This window comes from Seriola lalandi, unplaced genomic scaffold (assembly GCF_002814215.2).
Source record: "Seriola lalandi dorsalis isolate HSWRI2012SDOR001 ecotype SW California unplaced genomic scaffold, Sedor1 jcf7180002054855, whole genome shotgun sequence".
NCBI lineage: Eukaryota > Metazoa > Chordata > Actinopteri > Carangiformes > Carangidae > Seriola > Seriola lalandi.
In genome coordinates, this window is record NW_019525408.1 from 72,675 (window position 1) to 90,429 (window position 17,755).

General features: G+C 41.3%; 3 protein-coding genes across 3 annotated transcripts; all 3 read right to left on the reverse strand.

Annotated features, from left to right (window-relative positions):
- Positions 1-3,006: 3,006 nt before the first annotated feature.
- On the reverse strand, positions 3,007-5,212 carry foxc1a (forkhead box C1a). The gene has a single exon (XM_023427188.2). It carries the CDS (start codon positions 4,926-4,928, stop codon positions 3,510-3,512), a length of 1,419 nt encoding a protein of 472 aa, XP_023282956.1. The 5' UTR covers positions 4,929-5,212; the 3' UTR covers positions 3,007-3,509.
- Positions 5,213-10,917: 5,705 nt separating this feature from the next.
- On the reverse strand, positions 10,918-14,654 carry LOC111670475 (forkhead box protein F2-like). The gene is made up of 2 exons (XM_023427193.2): positions 12,891-14,654; positions 10,918-11,475 (listed from the first exon to the last, which is right to left on the reverse strand). The coding sequence occupies exons 1-2, from the start codon at positions 13,858-13,860 to the stop codon at positions 11,300-11,302; spliced, it is 1,146 nt and encodes a 381-aa protein (XP_023282961.1). The 5' UTR covers positions 13,861-14,654; the 3' UTR covers positions 10,918-11,299.
- A 1,010-nt stretch (positions 14,655-15,664) lies between these two features.
- foxq1a (forkhead box Q1a) lies at positions 15,665-16,954 on the reverse strand. Its single transcript, XM_023427190.2, has one exon. The coding sequence runs from the start codon at positions 16,792-16,794 to the stop codon at positions 15,934-15,936; it is 861 nt and encodes a 286-aa protein (XP_023282958.1). The 5' UTR covers positions 16,795-16,954; the 3' UTR covers positions 15,665-15,933.
- Positions 16,955-17,755: the final 801 nt, after the last annotated feature.

Here is a 17,755-nt window from a genome sequence, read left to right on the forward strand (position 1 = left end):
CCGAATAATAACGGACACTCGCTTCATCTAAAATCGTGTGTCAGGCTAAAAAATAACATTAAAACTTTATTTTGAAATTATTTTATGTACTAAACTTTAATATCCAAATTTGAAACGTGGTTTTGATTTGTTGAATATTAAAGACGTGGCCACCACAGACGCTTTTGTCTTTGCTATTCGACCCATGGCAGTGAGGGGAGTTGTGCGTTTTCAGGAATGTAGCAGAACTTTTCTGTGGAGGGGGGAGAGGTAAAGTCTCTGTAGAGGCTTAGATAGAACAGGGGTCCCCCAAATGTCTTTTGTGTTGAGGAGCCCCAAACAGACATGGACCCCTTGCATGTTCAGGAGATGAAGCCATATGCAGCATCTGATTAGATTTGATATTATTGTTGTTGTTGTTGTTTTTGAAATTACTGCCATAACCGTGTGTACTTTATGTGCTATCTGTAAAAGCAAAAATAGAAGTCCTTCTCCCCTCTACTGTTTTCTCTGAGAAGGGAAATGACAGTGAAATTCAATTTGTACCTGTTTTTCTGTGGGACCCCTGTGGGACGGATGAAGGGCCCCGGGGCTCCATAAGGAAATTTATAGGCTCGTTGCTAATTACAGTATCAGTTCATTTCCAGAGCCAAAAGGTATCAGTTATAAACTTCTTTTTCAGCCGGTTTCTGCACAGTGTAGCAAAAGTTATAGCTTCTTAATGCGAAACTTTTTTTTTTTTTTTATTGTATTGTTTACAGTTGTTTACGGGAATTAAAATAACACACACTAAGTTAACTTTGCACTTGTGTTCCTTCTCAGCCTCTCTCTCTCTGTCTCTCTCTCCCTCTCTCTCTCTCTGCTATGTCCTATTATAATGTTGATGGTGCTCTGGCGACCGACATCCTCCTCATTGACCCCCGTCTCCCTTCTCTGCCTTTTCCGTCCCATGAAAAACGATTCCAGCTCTCTGATTGAATTTTATTTCTTCCTGACCTGGTCTATTCTGCGAGGGCGCCATCAATCTTTTGACTAACACGACGTTTGTTTATTGGGCCTATACTTTGGGGAAAGTATCTAATGACTTTTATGAGACTGATTGTAGTTGGTGCAACCAGAGAGACACACAAAGCAGGATTTCACTATGGCTGCAGTGAACAACTCATATATTTTCCTTTTTTTTGTGTACAAATATAAACCCTGCCAGTGTAAGGGCCTGTGCGTTAGTATATAATCCTGCAGCTACCCTCAAGATGTTTTGCTCTGGTGTGTCCTTTCACTGTTGCCGTCGCTCTCGCCTTGTGGATCCAAAGGCCTGAAGCAAACCGAGGCTATAAGAAAAAGCCCGTGCACCAAACCCACCTCCAGCCTTAGAGACAGGGCTTCAGAATCACATTTGACATGTTGTAATATGACAGGGCTATTTGATCATGAGTGCGTGGGTTCTGACTGAGCGTCTGTGGGACGTGTTGCCATGTTGCCACCCCCCCATCTCTCTGTCTGTATCTGTTTCTGGGGGGAAATATGCAAAAAACATCCAAACTGTAAAAGAGTTTCGAGACAAAATCAAGCAGCTCGGTTTGGAATTTACATGTGCAAATTATCCATGTGTATCGTTATTGTTATTAGGCTTATTTTAATTTAATATTATTATATTTATTATTATATGTAATTACGTATTAATCTTTTTACAATATTTATTAACAATTGCTGTTGTTATTATTATTGTCATGTTATAGCTTAATGTTTAAATAAAACTCTGAATGTCTTCTTTATAGCTAGTAATAGTGTGGTAGTAACGGCTATAGTATTGGGTATTTCATTTATTATTATTGGGTATTATTGTTGTCATTATTAATTATTATTATTATTATTATTATTATTATTATCATTATTATTATTGACGATGTTTTTGTAAACTGTAGCCATGTGCGGTGTGTCCAAGCAAAAACTATTTGGATATATATTTTTAATGCTGTATATATTAATGACATTCAAAATAAATGTCAGTCATTAGTAGCCTAAATATCTGAAACCCCAAAAACAATAAAATAATATAAAATAAATTAAATTAAATTAAAATGTATAATATATATTTATAATTTATGAGTTGTCATTTAATGTGATTAAAAGAGACTGACTCCACTGTCACGTTGAGGGGAACCAACTGTTTAAGCTTTTACAACTCTATCATTTTAAAACGACTGCCAACTGGGATTACAATAAAACCTCAATTTGACATTTCGAATGTATAAAGCCAATTCAACATCTCTTCATTCTTGCAGTGAAACATCCAAACACTGCGAAAACAGCAAGGATGAGATCCGCTGCACTCACAGCTGAGGAGTCATACAGTCCTCTCCAGCCACGTCAGTGTCGTGTCAGACTGGTGAGAATTGAAGCATCAAAACTGAGGTGACAACGGGACTATCTTTGGCATGTGTGGTATGATATTAAGTAAGCACTGGTATGCGCCAGTAAACACACAACGCAATCCAAAACAAAGTGACGCTGTGTGCAGGCTATTTTCCCCAGGTCTAGGCCTCGAGGTCAACATGATCTCTAATCATCTCTCGTAAACGTTTCTAATGTGACAACGAAATTGTAAATTGAATATGAAGCATGACTAAGAAAGTTAGTAAACTTTACATGCATTTTCTGTTTGGACGTTGGGTTTTAAATTTAGGCGACTTTTTTCCCCCCTCAATTTCCTAAGAGGTTTTCCAATAAGATGAGAAACAATATGTTTCCAGGGCTTTATCATGAGTAAATAAATATGAGCTTTTTGTGACAGTAAGGGCTGAATCTTTGCAGCAGATGACAAACATCCTTTTTTTTTTTTTTTTTTTTTTTTACATCTTTTGATGAAATCACACCATTAATAAAAAAAAAAGGAAAACTGAGGGTCAGATCAGAATAATAAGGAGGTCTATTTATCTTCCACACAAAACTAACACGGGTCAGACTGAGTGTAAAATATCACTAGCCTGTATTGGAGTCTGTAAGAAATGAGGCTGTAACTTTAACTCACATAAAATGACAATTTATTAAACAAACAAACAAATCCTTCAAAATACTTTTCAACAAATGAAGAATCTTTGAAATAGTACGGCGATATACATGTTCCTTTTTTTTAACTTTTATAATGGAACATTTTTTTGGACAATTAAGGCAGTTCAATTTAGAAACACTTTTTTTGGTGTTTGGTCCATAATATCCGGCTACAGTTTAGAAATAAATTACTATATGCAATTTACACGTCCATGGAAACTGGCATATCTTTAACATAGGCTATCACATGAAGCCACAAAAGCAAAAGAGAGACTTACGTGTTATTTGCAGTAACACTGTTCTTTAGAAAAAACCAACATCAAGTCTTTTCTGGTTTTGTTTTCATATTAGTCCTTGTGGTGTGGGCAGGTGACAGGGAAAAAAACGAAAAAAAAACTGAGTTTTACTGAAAGAGTTCAAACATCGTGAGGAAAATATCGAGCCTGTTTTTTCTTTTCTTTCTCTTTTTTTTTTTTTGGTCAGAACTTGCTGCAGTCATATACGAAAGTTCCCGAAGTGCGATAGATGGATTGGCTGGGTGGGAATGACATCTGACAGCTGTTATTCCCATTCACCGGTGAGTTATTCAAGCCAATTCTTTGGGATTCAAACATCTCTCGGACTGAATGGAAGTTCTGCTGCTGTGCTGGGTAAGCTGCGCCCAGATGACCCAGGTCTCCGGCCTGGTTGAGGTACCATGAGGTCAGCCTCCCTTGGTGGGGATGGTGGCCCTCCTGCCCAGAGTTTAGATTACCGTGGGTCAGAGAGGATGAGGTGGTTGTGACTGAGTAATCTGGCAACGTTTCGTCCACGGTGGTGCTCGGTGCCAAGTGGCTAGATCTGTCCCCGGCGTACAAGCTCATGGCTTGCATGTTACAATGATAGGTTGCATTGGAGGTAGTGGAGATGGAGTTTTGGTTACAGGGTGAACTATAGACAGATGTCTGATTTGGAGAATAGTTTAAGGACAAAGACGGTGTTATACCTGTCCTGGTGGAGGCGGTGAGGCTGGAGGTGAGCTCTGTGGCCCCTTGTGGAGACCCCCGGAGGGAGGTCATGATGTTGTCTACGCTGAAGCCCTGCGTGGAGGCCTGGCCGTGGTGCTGGTGGTGCTCGGAGCTGTCCATGCCGATGGACCTAGTGGAGGGGATGCTGTGAGGGCTCCCGCTGGACATACTGCTGCTGTCCGGGCTCTCGATTTTGGGCACGGTGCTCAAAGAAGGTGAGTCGGCCTGCGGTGGCGTGACTGTGCCGTTCTCAGTCTTAATATCCTGGATCCTCACAGGCTGGGAGCCCTGCACCGGCTGCTCCTGATCCCGGCCTTGCTGCCTGGGCGGCAGCTCCTTCTGCAGCCGCTCTTCTTTCTCTTTCAGCGCGTCCTTCTTCTTGAACCGCCGCCTCCTCCTCAAGAAGCTCCCGTTCTCAAACATGTTGTAAGAGTCCGGGTCCAGCGTCCAGTAGCTGCCTTTACCGGGCTTTTTGTCATCACGGGGCACCTTGACAAAACACTCATTCAGAGACAGATTGTGTCTGATGCTGTTCTGCCAGCCCTGCTTGTTGTCTCGGTAAAATGGAAACCTTTCCATTATAAACTGGTAAATCCCGTTCAGGGTCACCTTCTTATCAGGCGAGTTTTGGATAGCCATAGTGATGAGCGCAATGTAGCTATAGGGGGGTTTGACCATATCCTTGGGCTGAGGTTGGGGGGTGTACGGTCCATATGCCCGGGCCATGCTGGCAGGGTATTGGTCATGAGCCGCATGAGAGTACATGTTCATAGGTGCTGGCATCCCCGTGTATCCCCCACCGGCAGCGGCCCGGTAGTAACTCGGGTCGCTGCTGATGTACGGCACGACGCCCAGTGAGTTGGGACTGGAGACGGAGTACCGAGCCTGCATGTCTTCACTTTGATCCGGCAAAAAAAAATAAAAATAATATAGCTCCAAAATAGGTAGACGGAGAGCTCCACTTCTCCCTCCTCTGAAGACTGAAGGCGCTCAAATCACAGTTTCCCTCTCTGCTCACTTCAAGAGAAAAAGAGAGGAAAAAGTCTCAACAACAGTGCAAGCGTGCTGGATCTCAAGCCGTCCCCATCTCTTGTGCCTTTCTACGAAACGCACATTGAAAAAGTTCTGAACTTTGGACATCCGTCACCGCACAGGACTTTTTGCGCAGTTAAATTCTTTCCTCCTTTTTGCTGCCAGTGGAGCTCCTCCCAGAGAAAGCGCACGGGTCGTCCAATGGGAAGCCAGGGAGAAAGAGAGAGCGGAGAGAGCTCCCTGGCCACACTCGGAGAGGCTTTCAGTAAAACGAGAGAAGGTGTCGGTAACTCCCAGCCACCACTGCGGCCAAGGTCTTCAGACGTGACAGAGCGAGCTCCACATGTACACAATCAGATCACGGAGTGCACACACAGGCATCCTCTATCAGACCTGTGGTTGTCTTGAGAAAAACAGCAATAGATGAGTTATCTCTCATATTTTAATGTTGAATATATATATATACATACATTAGTCTGGATGTTGTAGCATTCATTCATTCTAATATTTTTCTTTTTCTTTTTAAATCACGTTTTACTCAAAGCATGCAGTGAATTTATTTGGCACGCTCTCTTAATGAGAAGTTAATTAATGACATTGTATTTGCTGTTTCATTTTGGTTTTTTTTATTTGAAGAAAATAATCACACCACTTAACCAAATGGCTTCGTTTAGGTGCAGTTAACGTCTTCTTAATGAGCATTTTTATTAGTTATAAGACTCAACACCAGCAGCTGATCACCGCGAGATCAAAGCAGGACGAGAGCCTTGCGTCGTTGTCAGCGGGCGGTGAAGTGCGATCTCTCATTACAACGGGGAATTAAAGACAGTTTGGGGGCTGGGAGAGACCAGGGGTGAGAGTTTATTCAAGGAAAGGGGTTTTAAAGACAGGGGAACCAAATGGGGACGAGCATGACACCTTATAGCTGTGTGAGGTTTTTCATCAAAAATGTTAAAATATCTGATCTGATGAGAAGTTTGAGGCCTTTCAAAAATTTTAAGTGAATAAACAAAACTGAATATTAAGTGTATTTTCAGTATTAATTATTCACAACCATGTATATATATTTTTGCTTTATTCCTACACATGCAACATCTCTATTAATTTAATTTGAAAATTCTTTAGTGTGCATTAGGTGTTTTATAGCAGCCTGCGGATTTTTCTTTCATGAACTCTAAGGCTGAGGTTTGGGGAGTAAAATCAAGGGGATAACATTTTGTCCAAAGATAGAAGAATAGCCTACTCAATAACCCGACCCCTGTAGGCCTCTGCATCGCCCTGGCTGTCAGAGGCGACTGTGCATGAAATTGTTAATGGTCACTGTGAGGCAAAGTTACAGTCCCAGTATCTCTGTAATCCTCTGCAGGTCGTCTTAATTAAATGTCCGTGCAGTGGCCTGGTGCTGCGCCGGTTTCTCCTTACATGGACCCGGGTATGAACTTTTTCCACCGCCCTGGGCTGTTTACACAATTCACGACGGGCCTTCTACTTAATACCCCGGCCTGCCCACCCAGTCCTCCTTAACTCGCTATCATTATTTAGAGGCATCCACGACCGACGCACAGTGAAAAACGCGAATAGGTTTCAAAATAATAACAAAGCAATAAAAGCGAAATATTTGATGATCGTCGCCTATTTTAATTTTCAAATTGCAGCATAATGACGACATCATTATTATTATTAGAATAAATGTTATCCTGTTATGGTGACGTAGACACCTGTTGGTCTACGATTTAATTTAATTAATGTTATTTTATTTATTTATTTTCATTTATATGTGCTATTTGTACCAACAAACTGCATCTTATCGTTTTATTATTAGCCAGTGTTTCAACAAAAGCCGAGATCATAATAAATATTTCAACAATGGCAATATGGATGTAATTTTTTAATATGGATATATTGTGATATATTACCAAGTCTAAAAAAAACGTAATCAGGTAATAAAATTCTATTTGCATTATTATCTCCAAATACTGATGTTGACATATAAACCTAACCTAGCTCACAATAATGCTGTTATTTTAAGAGAAAGAAAAAGAGAGAGAGAGAGAGAGAGAGAGAGATAGAGAGAGAGAGAGGGGTTCATCATAACTATGAATTTGGCTCCCTCTGGTGTTCAGAGGGAGCAAAGTCCTTCCAGCAATTACACTGATGTGTGTAACTTTAATTGAAGTTTATTGGAGACTATTCTAAACCTTAAGGAACTCCCTTCCTTAATGGCCACTAACCATTTTATGACCTGAATGAAAAAACAAAACAAAAATAAAAACAGATGACTGACAAGAAGAATACATTAAGATTAATTTCACGTGTGTGTGTGTGTGTGTGGGGGGGGGGGGGGGGGGGGGTGATGGCTGGATGATAGGAGCTTCTCACGGACAATGAGGTTGCAGAACATTTATGAGACACTGCTGCCACCTCATGGCCTACTTTAGTACTACACACAATGATTGGGCATCATTAGTCATCATAAAGAGAAGGCGCCATCAGGACCTTAAACACTGAGATGCACTAATCACAACGCAACGGTGTCATGGTTAAATAGCATGGGTCATACTGGTTGCTTCTATGGGTGCTTGTAAATAGTTTTTCGCCATCTAACTGAGGATCCATTTCCGTGTAATATACAGTATTTTATTGGCCATTAAAAAGATACATAGGACACAGCAGTTTTGCTGTGAACACCAATCCTCTGTATTAGACAGCATGCCAATCCTGGCATCCATGGAAAGGTGCGGGATAAAGGCTTACAAAGCATAAACACCATTTTTCAGTTAACCAAGTGAACTTTTGATTGTTCATTTCATAGAATATGTAGGTCTTGGTATGACCTGGAATTAACGACCATCAGTGTTTGTATTTTCTTCTTTCTAGAGCTGGACCTATGTTTTTTTATGGTGCTCTTTTTTTGGCACATTTTCTAACATATTTAATTTATTTTATGCACCTGATTAAAATAATTCGAAAAATAGAATTTTTTATAGAATAGAACTTCTATTTATAGAGGTACACTTACCAACAGCTCTGACAGACACAGTCCATAATAACTTATAAGTCAGTGGCTCTCAGCTTGGAACCATCCCTCTCGGGGTTCCCTGTAACATCATTTTCAGTGACATGATTAAATTGCTGATTTGAGGTGATTGCTGATTTGCATGCCCCTTGAGTAATTTACAACTGCCAGCTTCTTTCACCATCATCTTTAGGTTCCCCTGTTTCCCCCCCATTCCTTCTCTTGGCCTTGTAGGGGAGCCAGACAGAAACAATGATGCTGACAGCAATCATGCTGAGAACCAATCACAGTGGAGTCAGACTTTGGGACCCCACTGTATGTGTTGTAAACATTAATCAGAACATTACAGATGGTCCAGAATGTGGTGGCGCGTCTGGTCTTTGATCAGCCTGATCGCATGTCACTCCGCTGCTCATTGACCTCCACTGGCTACCCATGGCTGCTCGAATCAAAGTCAAGTCACTAATCTACAGAGTGACTTCTGCATCTGCACCCATCTACTTGCACTCAATCACACAGGCTTATGCTCCTTCTCTGCCACTGCGTTCCTCCAGGGAATGAGGTCTGGCATTGCGTTCCCTACACACGAGGCAATCTCAGTCCAGACTGTTCTCCTTTGTGGTATCCCCATGGTGGAATGAGCTACCAAACGCTAGCAGATCCTATCCTCGAGAATGTCTTGAAGACTCATCTTTTCGGAGAGCACCTCTTCTCCTAACACCCCGACATGCCTAACTAGCACTTACTAAGCACTATGGGTGCAATTCTTTCCCTAATGTCCTTGCACTTATTGAACAGATTTAGTACTTAATGCCTTCCCCACAGTCTCCTACCGTACTGAAGATTTAGTCTTGTCCCTCACTTTTAAGTTGCTTTGGATAAAAGCATCTGTCAAATGAGTAAATGTAAATGTAAGTGCTTACAATGAAATGGAGGTATCATATATGAACTCAAATGTCACATTATTTTATGACTTAATATTATGTAAATAAAGTTTAAAACAGTTTAGATTTTTCATCCTGCTTCATCTTTTGATAACTCAATGAACAGATGCTGTTGTTGTGGAATGTATCAAAAGAAAAGAATCGAGTGAACTATCTGGTACCTTGAAAGTTTTAAATCGATGTGTGTCATCAAAGTCACAGTGCATCAGGGTTAAGTGTGCTGCTACTGTGTCATTTTGCTAATTTGGGATAGGATTACGTAGGCTATCTAAAATATACAATGGACCACAGATAGGCTAAGATGTATTGATAATTCTCTTCAGTACCGTGGACAGTAGAGACATCAACAGGCTCATATAAACTCCTGTAATAAAACAGCTGCAGGGGCCCTCATCTTAAAAGCATGTTCTGGTAAATGACTCTAATCGTTATGATCAATATTTCTATTACTAGTGTAATTATCAACATACATCCCTATATCATTTCTAAATATTTGACCTGTCAGACCTGGGTTCATTAATAGTGTATACAATGATAGTACATGGGGCTCAATATAGACATCTGTGCATCTGATGTATACAGTGCGATCAAAGGAACACTGTTACACAATGGGACTTTTCTCACCGACAGAAAATTATTGCCATGAACTAAAAACTATTTATAAAAAATCACGTTGGTTTGGCGTTTAGAGATGAAATTACAGGTTTAATAATGAATTATCAATGTGAGATAGCTTTTATATGGCTCCTGAAAATTTAGGCCTATAGAAATTCATACAATAAATCCATCACAAATTTGAAACCTTTTGAATAAATAATGGCAGCTGAATCTTTATATCAATTTTATCAGCCTGTATGCCTATACTTAAAACACTCCGTTATTTGTCTATAGAATGCTGAGCCTTTAAAGAGTGTATTCATCTGTATTTACTTATATTGTATCTCCGGTTCTCAGTTTACTCAGAGAACCTCACTGTAGGGGGAACCTTACAGATAGCCTCTTTAATACGTGTATTTGTGGAACGCTTATGTAAAACTATTACCTTTATCTCTATCTTGGATTTGAATATTGCAGAGTGACCAACTGGATGTTGCCATTTGCCATCACGGAGAGAGCGGGGATTTAGTTTGAGCCTTTCAACTCTCAATCACCACAAGGTGGCGGTACAGTCACGTGAAAACCAGCAGCACTGATGACGAATGAAAGGTTTTTCATCTCAGAGCTTCCTGTTCAACATTGTAAATTAAAATGTTTTGTCTTTCCAGTTTCCCTTTGTTATTTAATTTAATAACAATAATTACATCACAGTTATCGAATGAATACGACTCGAATTACTCTGGAATGATCCTCAGCTTATGAACAGATAAAAGGATTGTAACTCTCTTTTGAATCGTTTTAAACTCGTCTTTTGCACATAATGAAAAGTGTAAGTTTGCAAAGACAAACAAACAAACAAACAAACAAACAAACGGCTCTGCAGTATGAAAATTAAAAGAAAGAAAGCAAAAGAATTGGAATTCATTATGGGGCTATCAATATATCGATATTAATTTTATACCTTTCTTTTTTTTTTATATTCCGCTAAGATGTCGCAAATCAAGTGACGATCAATCCCAATATTTTTAAAGGTCATAAATACAAAATGGGGGGAGAGAGAGAGATAGAGAGAACCGGGTCAGTGATTAGGTTTTGTATTCATTTGGGAGGATATAATAATAATAATACTAATAATAATTAGTATTATTATTATTATAACATTAATAATAATAATAACTTGTGGCAGAAGGGAATAAGAGAAGAACTGCATTGCTGATTAAGAACATCTTTGTGTACAAAAAACGTTTTCAGAAGAAACTATTTTTCCAAAACACATGAAACACTTCCAAAATAAAAATAAATCTTTTTAATGGCTTGTTGCAGGAAATCAACAACAATTTCAGTAAAATCGGGAAAACAACATTAAGTGCATGAATAAAGATTAAATCTGGTACGTGTTCTGTGTATTTTTGCAGTAAAAATGTAGATATTGCTTATCCGTGTGTGTAAAGTGAAGTGCCACAACAAGTCCCCATATCATAACCATTACTAAATGGTGTAAAAGGTCAAAGTTCATGGAAGAAAACTGTCTCTGCTTCCACTCTGAGTCTGCAGAAAAATAAAATCGCCCCTTCGTCACCACAAGTTTAGTTACAATAAAAACTCCACCTGAGGGTTGATTTAGATCAACAGTATCGCCCACTGTACAGTTAAGGCCATTCCGTCTTCTTCTGTCACATGACACATGGCTTTACGTCCTGATAGACACTCTGGTGATGGTGATGATGAAGCTGGTGATAATAAGATCCTCCGCTGCTGGGATGAAGGGAGGAGATTCCATTGAGGTTGAGGACGAAGTCCTTCCTGTCACACACCGGAGCTGAGTGGCTGGAATATCGAGACAGTCCCACTGGAAACACACAGGGCACGAGAGGTTAATCCATCATTTCTTTCTCTATGGTTAATGTCTATTATCTTTATTCCAAATGTTGATAACAGAACATAATATGCATTTTCAGTAATGTGTGGCTTTAGCTAAAATGTTTCGGTGCCACTTTTAATAAGGTAAAGTCCAGTGGCTTTATTCATGATTAAAAACATTTACTAAGGCTTCATAGATCATTTGCCAGGTTGCCAAAAATCTTTTCCCTGATGTTTATCCTTTGTAATTTGGTAATTGTGCAGTTTCAACCCATTAACAGATAATGGTTGATTTCTCATTTTCTAATTACCCATAAAACCAATGCTAACAGGCCTAAGTTGTGGTCACACTTTATTGTTAAAACGTATGTTTTGCTCTGCAGCCCCTTACCAGAAGGTAGATCTTCCTGATGAACTAAAAAGCTATAAGACTAAGCACTTATCTTGATGGAGGAAGTTAAACACGACTCAAAAGTTGTTCTTATTAATAGTTTATGACGGATCTATTAATAGTATTATAATAATAGTAGTAAAAAATGTGTTAACCATTAATAAAGCCACCATTTTGCTTGTAAACCATTCATATGAGTTTTTTTTTTTTAATCTGAAAGTGGTGCATTTCATCATATATAGCCTACCTAAAAACATGAACACTTAGGCAAAAATAAAAGTTAAAGAAACAGAATAAACAATGTGTAAAGAGCCTGATTATTGAGCTGCTGCGGCTCACGTTAAAGGCCTCAATGAAGTTGCACTGAAACTAGTTTTCTAGTTTCCTTCCTTGTTAAGAATATATTTGTGACATCGTGTTTAAAGCCATTTCGTTATGCATTTGTATTTAGTACACATTTTAATCATACATTCTACAGCACAGAGGCCTTTAAAGAAAGCTTGAGCTAAAATGCAATTGTGAGAAATTAAGATTAAACACTATGGTGTAGCTACATTAACTTGTGCACATTTAACACACAACTGAATGACGACTAGTGAAAAAAATTGTTTTTTTTTTTTAGATTTTACTTTCGCGACGATTCAATCACATCAATTAATGCACATTAGTTTGTTGTCTTTTAATCTGAAAAGATTGGTTCAGGTTGATTTTCACGTGCATTTTCTTTACACATTAGCACTCATCCAGTGCAGCCTAGATAAAACATGCATTGAAAATAACTAATTTTCTATACATTTGTTCATTCATTGCTTAATGTTTTAGTTTAACGTGTGTAATGTCTGAAAATCTACGAACATTTTACTTTACGCAGAGAATGGTTCCTTTTTAGCTGATAACACATCGCTTCAGTTTCATGTTAATTATCAACTTTGATCCTCATGACTCATCAAGGTGCAAATAACTATCAAAAAATAAAATACATAGCTACACACGACTGCACGGTGAGGCTTTACCTGAAATGTCAGAAGAATCTCGTGCGTTATGGTGCAGATAGCCCTGATCCAGAGAGTAGGATGACATGCCGGTGTGCAGAGCAGAAGAAGTGGGGCTGCTTGATGCCAGCGACTGCTGTTTCATGTATGAAGGTACACCAGGTGAGCTCCAGTGTGAGGCTGCATTTGCATAAGGCGACTGACAGTCCAGGGCGCTGACCATCGCTGGAGAGGACTGCAGGGGGCTGCTGCTGCTGTCCGGGCAATAGTCCGCGTTAGAACCCCCCTGACAGGCAGCCATGTACGAAGACCCGGAGCTTGATGACATTTGTGGGACGTGGTGCCCCCCTCCTAGCCCATCGAAGCCACCCGGCACTGGATTACCCATCAAGTCCAAGTTATAGCTGTTATGACATGCTAATGAGCCTGAAGGTGACTGGAAATCAAAGTTTTGTGGCAGCATAGACGCACCAAACCCGATTCCATTCATCATCCTGTACATTGGTTTCAAAGCTTGGCATTTCCTGCGGAACCCCCGGGGTCTGCGACGAAAGGAGCCCTCCTCGAACATAAACTCACTTCCCGGGTCGATGGTCCAGTAGTGCCCCTTGCCGGGTCTGCCGAGACCTTTGGGCAGCTTTATGAAACACTCGTTCAGAGACAGGTTGTGTCTGACGGAGTTCTTCCATCCCTGGTACGATCCCCTGAAGAAAGGGAACCGGGCTTGCAAGAACTGATAGATTTCGCTCAAAGTAAGCCGCTTGGTCGGCGAGCTTTGAATTGCCATCACAATGAGGGCAATATATGAGTAGGGGGGCTTTTCTGGGCGCCTCAAGCCAGAGTTTCCCTTTTTCCCTTTAGCTGATGCAGCGTGCGCGCTCTCCATCACTGGCTGTGCGCTCAGCAGATTCACATTCAGAGCACCGGCCGCTGGGCTGGAACGCGGAGGATTAGATGGATCCAAATGTTGCTGGGAGCTCTCGGTCGTCATGGTTGCGCCTCTTTTTCGGATCCGACCACTGCGGGGGTCTCTGTGACAGTCGGGCGACTAACTTTCCCTAGATTTTAAGCGCTATTAAATGTTCCTTAATGTGACAATTGAAGAGGCCAGTGCGGTGCTCTGCGCGTTTATAACCGTGAAAATCAAGAAACGCCAGCCGCTGTGCCTCCTTCCTCTCTCTGTCCATTGCTGGCAATAATCCCATATGAGGGGGGGGATAAAGCTCCTCGACTTTGCTTGCGCATATCCACCCGGCCAAACACAACTCGACCACCTATCAATTCTTAAATCTCCCTCTGCCCCTCTATCCCACAAATCCCTCCAAGAAATCTCCAGGAACTACTCCCTCCCCATCTGGCCAGGATCCAGACTAGAAGCCGGACACGGCACAGTGGAGTAAGACAAATCTCCTCCTACCACTCTCTTTCCAAAACACCTCTGTCCACATTTGTCAAACCAATATTTGGCACGAGAACTTGACAAGTCGTGATGGATAAAGAGCCACAGTTTGGATAAATCACTCCCTTTGTCTCCATATCCGCAAAAATAAAAGTGACAATGTCTGCTCGTGGTTTTAATGTTGAAAAAGGTGTAGAGGAGAAGGAGTCCTGATTTGTTTGGGATCTGTTCAGGGTTAGGGCTCTGACATGAGAGGAAACATGCTTTTTCCATCAGAGCGTGCCAACATACCACACACAGCGCATAAGTGTCAGTTTACCTCTTGGGGCCTGGATTATGTCCCTGGAGAAATTAATAGATTGTAAAAATCAGAAAAAGAAAAATACACATAATGAAATATTCAAATATCGGTTCTACAACGTTTATTACTGTAAATGGCTTCTCTGTGCCCTGCGTCACGTTAGAAAAAATCACCCACTCTTAGGATGTGAAATAATCTCCCACACACCAGCAAGGTTAAACCACAATCCAGGCGGAATCTCAGCGACATCAAAACTCGCGACCCTGCTGCGTTCAGGATGCTGCAGCTGCTTTAAAGGAAATTTACTTTCTAGCCTCAGAAGAATGGGCCCTTCTTGGAAGACATTTCTTCCTATTGTGGATTCGAGCTCAGTTTGCTCAGGATGCACCATTTGTATAAACTCTTTCCTGCGCATGTGCGGTGACTGAGGCGACAGCTATTTGCAGCGCCAGACAGAAAACATAAATATTGAATGCCCCTGTCCGGCAGCAGCGAGCTTCTTGAACACTGAAAAGTAAATACTTATAAGGCAATTTTTTATGGCTGCATAAAGGATAGGGAAAAAAATCACATATAAATATATAATAAGATGCGATTATTATAATCATTCTTAGCATATTATTATTATTATTTTATTATCATAGCCTGGGGGAAGCTATATTACACACACACACACACACACACACACACTATATATATATATAAAAACATACATATAAACATACATATAAACATAGATAGATAGATAGATAGATAGATAGATAGATAGATAGATAGATAGATAGATAGATAGATAGAGGAGGCCTTGGTGCACTTGTGTAACCACCCCCAACAGCAGAACAAGGTGGAGTCACATGACCACGCCCAGATGAATATTTACATTTGCATCTAACAGGTGTTAATGTCTCATACAGGTGAGAGTCCTATAATTTGGCTCCACAGGAACCATTATGTCTAACGGCTGTAATTCATCTGAATTTGTGTTAAAAGAATAAAACACACAGATCGGCATGAGTCAGATTTTTTTTTATTTCATATCATTTGTAAAGAGCTTTTTTTTTTGGAAAGTAAAAGACACATAAACAGTGAAAGTGCTTCTATTTTAACGCGTTTATTGATCAAACAACAAAGTTGTTCGTCAGTAACATTTACAACGAAGTGTGTAGAAAATATTCAAATCTATTAAACTTTAAAAAGGACATGACCGAAGGTACAAACTAATGAGAAAGTGTAACACCATGCCACCACAATAATATCAAATCCAACACAGATGGAAAATCTTCTGTGGTCCTTTCCCTCCTCTGTGTCCATCATCAGTGCACAGCGATGATTTTTAATCATCAAATGAAAAAGATTTTAAAAGTTTATTTCTGATATTGCAAAACTGTCTGTGAAAGCAGCCCAACGCCACAGACGTTGGACACATGCGCAGCAGCAGCACAAGGGTCCACATGGTAAGGTGCATTAACGTATGCAAATGAGGCAGGTGTGTTTGAATGAGGCGCCATTAGTTCAGTGTAGCGTGGCCAGGTGAAGGCGGGGAGGAGACTGAACTGCTCCTTGTCTGAGTCTCTCTTGAAGGGCCTGCTGAGGATGCTGTCTATAGCAAATGAACTGGTGAACTTTGCGCATGAGTCAGTCTTGTTGGCGGCCGCAGACCTCTGCGCCTCCTCCGCGTGCTCGGACACCTCCGGCTCCGTGCCGCTGAACCTTTTGTTGATGCGCTTCCTCCTGCGCCGAAACACCCCGTCGGCAAACGTGTATTCGCTGTGAGGATTGAGCATCCAGTAATTGTCCTTCCCCCAAGGTCTCGACGGGTCGCGTAGCACTTTGAGAAAGCAGTCATTCAGAGACAAGTTGTGCCGAACCGAGTTCCTCCAGCCGGTGTAGCTGCCCCTGAAGAACGGAAACTTTTTCATCAGGTAATCGTTTATTTCCGCCAAAGTCAGACGTCCACACCGGGAGTCCCGGATAGCCATGGCGATGAGAGCGATGTACGAGAACGGGGGTTTGGGTCTCCGTGTGTACGGCTTTGACTTGCTGCTGCTGCTGCCGCCGCCGCCGCCGCACGGAGGAACAGGTGGAGGGCTGTGCGCTACGCAGTCCCCATCCGACCCCAGCTCCTCCTCAGCAGACAGAGGAGAGCGCACACTCCCCTCTGTATCACAGGACATCTCGAAGTGTTTTATGTCATAGTGGCTCCCGCACAACACCTCCAACTTCATGCTGTCTGATCGTCCTTTGCTGGTGCTGTGTAAGATCTGTCCACGGTGCTCTCCGCGTGTAAAGTCCGTCACTTGTGCGCGTCAAGACGCAGACTGCTTTGAAAAGGAATTCCCTTCTTAGTTGTCATACCTGCAGGAGGACTAAAAAAGCCCGTCTCACCTACAGTCTGTGTGAGCAGCAGTTTATAGTCGGCTCACCTCAGGACCAACCCCAAGGAGGCGGGGCTACATTATTTGGAGCATCACAAAACATCTGCACATTGCGTGCATGATAGTCTAATTAAACCACGGATCATAATAAAAGTTTCATCACGACCCTAAATTAAATTGCTAAACTTTCCATTAGCAATTAGCAATTAGTAAGAGATGATGTTCACAGAAAACAGCGTGCAGTGCAGCTTTATGACCGTCTCACCTGTGAAACGTGATCTGCCAAACACCTTGGGACTATTTCACCTGAGACAACCAGGTGGCGTATGCTTCCTTTGTATTTCTAAGGTGCGGTGCCTGCAGGTAGTTCAGTATCATTCGTCAACTTCAGGCACGCAGCACTGTAATCGCAGCCAGGAATATCCTGTACTGTACTTTCACATACAGAGTGAAATTCTTTACATCACTAATGATTCTGTTTTTTCTAGATTGGAGTGCAGTCTGTGAGAAAAGATGCTACATGTCAGCAGATCACAGACATACAGGTGCTCTCAAGATCTCTCAGTTCAGAGCCCTCTGCTTAGGTGTGAACTTTACATGTTCACGCCAGCTTAACAGCCCACATAGAAACCAGCGTTACTGTGTTTTTCCCTCTCAAGACAAACAGTGGGTCTGGTCCTTCCTGTTGCTCAGTTGTCAGAATAGGGGATTCACAGAGCAAATGACTTTTTGTGATTTATTTTCTTCCTGAATGAACTGCCTAAAGGTTTTGGAAGACTTTGGAATCACTTGTGATGTGGTTCCAGCAGCT